We start from the raw sequence: 5,000 nt of genomic DNA, 5'->3' as shown, positions 1-5,000 counted from the left end.
TTCTGTACGAAAAGGATAGGGAAAATGGAATGTTTTCAAATGAATTGATTGTTATATGGCGTGAAAGGCTTGAGAGAGTAACAACTGTAATTAAAACTGAGGTGGTTTCGCCACTTAGAGAAGTGGTTATAAGTGCGATCAGTTCGAAAGTTAGGCGAGAAAGAATGACTAAATTCTCGCTTGGAGCCTTCGTGGGATAGTCGCTGCTTACTGCGGTGACCTCTAGGCTTCGGTTGTTCATAGGTCTGATCATTTTTAGAGACCAGTAACAGCTGCTAAAAGTCATCCGCGTGTCCAAAGGAAAATATTGTTTTCGTTGTTACCGAGTGCACGACTAATACGGGATTCTTTGATATTAGAAACAAGAAATCTATTTATTGATTATTCTAGTATTCAATATTATACTGTATTTAAATACTGTACAAAATACTGTGAAACGACCAAGAACTGTATGGACTATTGCGTACCCACACTGTTAAAAGTGGTGAGAATATAAGAAAGGATCTGGGCTGGACAACGGCAGGTATGAAAAATTAAATTTATTACATTTGGACTGTTTTTTCACGCAGAAAATATGTAGCCTATAAAATTTCACCTTGTTATATATATATATATATATATATATATATATATATATATATATATATATATATATATATATATATATATATATATATATATATATATATATATGTGTGTGTGTGTGTGTATGTATGTGTATGTGTGTATTACGTCTGCGTATGTTCTGTAGGTATGTTTGTACACATTCTAATATTCTGGATATAAGGTACCTGTCTCCTGTTGAACATTTGGAACACCTTTTTACTTGATATGAAACTACAATCAGATTGATTTGGTGTAAAAAGAGATAAACTACGAGCTGCCTCGCTAATACACACAGATGTTGCGGGATGTGGTGAGCGACCAATATCAGCAGGTGATGTCTTTTCTCTGATGTCACCGAATCGTTACCCATCGAATTATGACTGCGTCTGGAAATTTAAGGTAAGAAATTGCAGAAAAGGCCACTGCTAATCATTTTTAAGAACTCTCTCACCGATATTTTGTACAACAGTGAATATTTTGGATTCATGAATTTTCTCTCAGTGTTTGTTCACCATTCATAGATAGAAATTTGTCGCTAAAATTCTTGTGATTTTTCATGTACAGATAGATTACATCTATAAGGCGCATCTTCTTTTAACGGGCATAAAGTGTAACACATTTTTTCAAGGACACCATTATGAAAAGATGCCTGCCTCATAAAACTAGCCATAATGCAACCGTCAGCTGGAAATGATGTGCTACCTTTTGTGACCAGTTGTGTCAAATAATGTCTTCATTTGTTTATAATTTGATCTAGTTTTTTTTTCTTGACAGAAGTCAAGCCCAGATGTTATTTTACGACTTCACTGTGATTCTATACACATTAGGAGAAAGCCACACTGCAGAGAGGGATGGATACGGGTGAGGGATGGCAAAGATCTGGACAAACAGTAAGTACTGAGAGAGAGAGAGAGAGAGAGAGAGAGAGAGAGAGAGAGAGAGAGAGAGAGAGAGAGAGAGAGAGAACATTAATCATAATTTACCCCATATCATTCTTAGCATTTTTATCCTTCATAAAGCAAATGTTTTTCACTGCACCATCTTTTAACAGCTCTTATTAATTTCAGGCTCTGCGGGAGATACCTTGGTTTGTCAATCGATTCCAAAGGGAATTCCTTAGAAATATCCTTCCATTCGAAGACACGACGAACTGCAAATGGCTTCCACTGCAAAGTCACTGGAGGTTTGTCATATTACACCACATTTGACTTTCATATTCGTACACAGATATTTATTCAAATATAATTATACATATACACACACGTGCACTTCATTAAGTGGCTTTTAATTCCAGCTTGGGATTTTATATGAATTAAGAAACGTCCACCGATACAAGGAAAGGAATAGATCATTAAGTATTTGGACTTAACTCTAGTCCCCTTCACAGTAAAATGGTCTCTGGTACCGCATTTAAAATTTATGTCGTCTCCCTCCGGACATTGAGGACCTTATGATATTTACATGAATCAGACATCAATAAAGCAAAAAGGCAATGGGAGCTAAGCAGGAATGTACGACCAAAGGCCACAAAACATGAAATGTAAAAATGGGTCAGTGAGACTGGGCTTCTGCGTGAGAAGCAGAACTATAAAACTGAATCATCTTGAAAGCACACCAGAGTAAGAAAAACTGAAAGGGCGGTAGATGAAAAGATCGAAGACTTTGATGAATATAATACGGCAAAAGTGAAATGTTGGATCACAGTGTTGGAGATGGTTTGGTCAGGTCATCGATGCGGGATACGGAACAGAGGGGAACATTCAGGTTTTTCTTACCTAGAAGTTGAAACTGTTACAACACCCCAGTTCCTAAACATCATAAGGCGTAAATCACAAAATCCCACACAGCTTTACGAGAATAGAAAAACTGCGAGCGTCGCAAAACCAAAAGATCTTTTGCAAAAATTTACTGTGGCTTGTAGGTACAGGAGTCCACACATACAAAAGGTTACATAATACATCATATGAAGACAGCATAAAGGGCAGCAGTTTCATATAAAAACTTCAAATCTGGTTACTATTACATTTGAAAAGTTATCATGAATCACAGGAAGCACGTTGAACATAAGGTCTTTTCTTTCTTTATGATATAATGTTCGACATCTGAGTATCAACAATCACACCCATTGTTCATTCATTAATATGTATGTATGTATGTATGTATGTATGTATGTATGTATGTATGTATGTATGTATGTATGTATGTATGTATATATATATATATATATATATATATACCGTATATTTACAGTATATATATGATATTTGTTTTCTTTTCCAGTTGCACCGCCATCTAATGATTCTGCTTCTCCTCAGAACGCGGAGAAATTGTGTCGTAAGTCGAATTTTTCATTTATTGAGTTACTCTCAGTTTCATCACTACCAAGAAAATAATGACTAATGTCAGCACCTTGCTCGCGTTAGGCGCTTCGCTTGAAGCTTCTACAGTCGCTAAAAAGATGTACATTTTCTCCACTTTCTTATCAAATAGGATTATATCCCTTAGTACTCCAACATTTACATTTGAAAATACGGATGTCCCTGATGTATGAATGTCTTGATGTTAGGGAATATCCTTAACAAAGCACAAAATGTCATTGCATAATGATAAAGAGTTTGCTGACTACTGAAATTAAACGAATATTTATGTTTAGTCTCAAATGTACTGTGATTAGAATATTCCACCTTAGTAACTCCATAATGAAGTGTCTAATATCACGGCTACCAGCTTTTTTTCTTTTTGTGTAACCAATTTGGTGTCAGTCTTGTGTCTATGAAAATACCCGCTAAATTTATCAACATGTCAAAGTCTCGTGGTAAACAAGCACCATACTGTTGAAGCATCTTTAACGAAAATGTGCTCATTTCTTAAAAATTGCCGGACAATAGGTGCCCAGTATTCAATAGCTGTTATCTCTTGATGACGCGCTGGCATAAAGGTAACATGCTTTTCAATAAGACATAATTCACTAACTCCTTTTACACCATTAAAGGAGGGTTGGAATTATTTCGGTCATGGTTTTATAGCAAATCACTACAGTAGTCTTCTTTGTAACACTGAATGCGCATATTTCTAGAGTCAAAATTCTTGTACTATAAGTGCCTTCAGCCATTCAGTTTTGTATCTACTTTGTTAAAAATGAAATTCCATGCGCGATAAATAACCTTTTTTCACTCTTCTATCTTTTAATTGTTCAAGATTCATTTACTATCTGTACTATATACTAGGTCCTGGTTGGACAAGTCGGTAGAGTTCTCGGCTAGCACTCTGCTAGACCCGAGTTCGAGTCTCCGACCGGCCAATGAAGGATTAGAGGAATTTATTTCTGGTGATAGAAATTATTTCTCGCTGTAATGTGGTTCGAATCCACAATAAGTTGTAGGTCCCGTTGCTAGGTAACCAATTGGTTCTTAGCCACGTAATATAAGTCTAATCTCTTCGGGCCAGCTTCTAGGAGAGCTGTTAATTAGCTCAGTGGTCTGGTTAAACTAAGGTATATATATATATATATATATATATATATATATATATATATATATATATATATATATATATACTTGATACACATTTTTCGAAACATGCACCTTGAAAGACGACAAAACAAACCTGCAACTCTGATTACTTTTCTCCAGAAATTTCTAAAAAAAAAAAAAAAAATACCATGTCGCTGTATTACTTTTGCGAAAGCTCCAGAAAAATTGTCGTTTTTTAAAAAAAAACAAAAGGAAAACCTGAAATTTCTCCCTCAAAGTTTTTATCAGACTTTCATCTCGCATTATAATAATTACGGTATGTTTTCAAAGGGGAAGTATAATTGCTAATTTCAGAAATGATGGAGGCTCTGTCGGCTAGTAAAGTGAATGTACACGTGCGCACGCACATACACACACACACACAAACACACACACTCATAAAGGCTCACATGCTCATGTGTAAAGATGGCAGAACTAAGGTTTATCCCAAGAGAGTGGATGAAACTAAAGTACGGAATCAAGACTGAGAATATAATGGTTAAGTCACAGTAAAATCCAAAGCCAAAACTCCTAAAGGAGATAAAGACTTCATCACGCTGCAGCTGCCTCCATCCCTCGGGTTTAACATACATGCGCCCCCCCCCCCAGCCACCTACACGCACAAGCACGCGCGCACTACATACTGTGTGTGTGTGTGTGTGTGTGAGTGTGCAAGAGTGTATGGCGCACGAGTGTTGTGACCACACCGACCACCTCTGAGGATGCAATCAGCCAAAATGAGAGCCGGAGCTGAGCAGAATAGCGCTTGGTGCAGGTTTGCTAGACCCTCTGATGCGTAAGCGCAAGCACGTTCTTTATGAATGATATCTTGATGGCTTGCATCAGTGCCCATGAACTTTCTACGGACTCTCTCTTGTTGAA

The 5,000-nt window shown here is 36.7% G+C and overlaps 1 protein-coding gene across 2 annotated transcripts in view; it reads left to right on the top strand.

The window, feature by feature from the left end:
• The window catches only part of LOC136835317 (transmembrane protease serine 9-like), a 22,359-nt gene that overhangs the window by 4,513 nt on the left and 12,846 nt on the right, over positions 1–5,000 (top strand). Inside the window, exons 1-5 of one of the 2 annotated variants that reach the window (XM_067098656.1) lie at positions 194–523; positions 902–1,005; positions 1,381–1,496; positions 1,674–1,789; positions 2,887–2,940. In XM_067098656.1, the coding sequence (XP_066954757.1) occupies positions 955–1,005; positions 1,381–1,496; positions 1,674–1,789; positions 2,887–2,940 (337 nt within the window). In that variant the 5' untranslated portion in view covers positions 194–523; positions 902–954. Of the gene's footprint in view, positions 1–193; positions 524–901; positions 1,006–1,380; positions 1,497–1,673; positions 1,790–2,886; positions 2,941–5,000 lie in introns of those variants that run through there. The other variant, XM_067098655.1, reaches the window with a different exon arrangement.

This window comes from Macrobrachium rosenbergii, chromosome 55, assembly GCF_040412425.1.
Source record: "Macrobrachium rosenbergii isolate ZJJX-2024 chromosome 55, ASM4041242v1, whole genome shotgun sequence".
Taxonomy (NCBI): Eukaryota; Metazoa; Arthropoda; class Malacostraca; order Decapoda; family Palaemonidae; genus Macrobrachium; species Macrobrachium rosenbergii.
The sequence above is the reverse complement of the archived record's forward strand: the minus strand, read 5'-3'. Positions and strand labels throughout refer to the sequence as shown.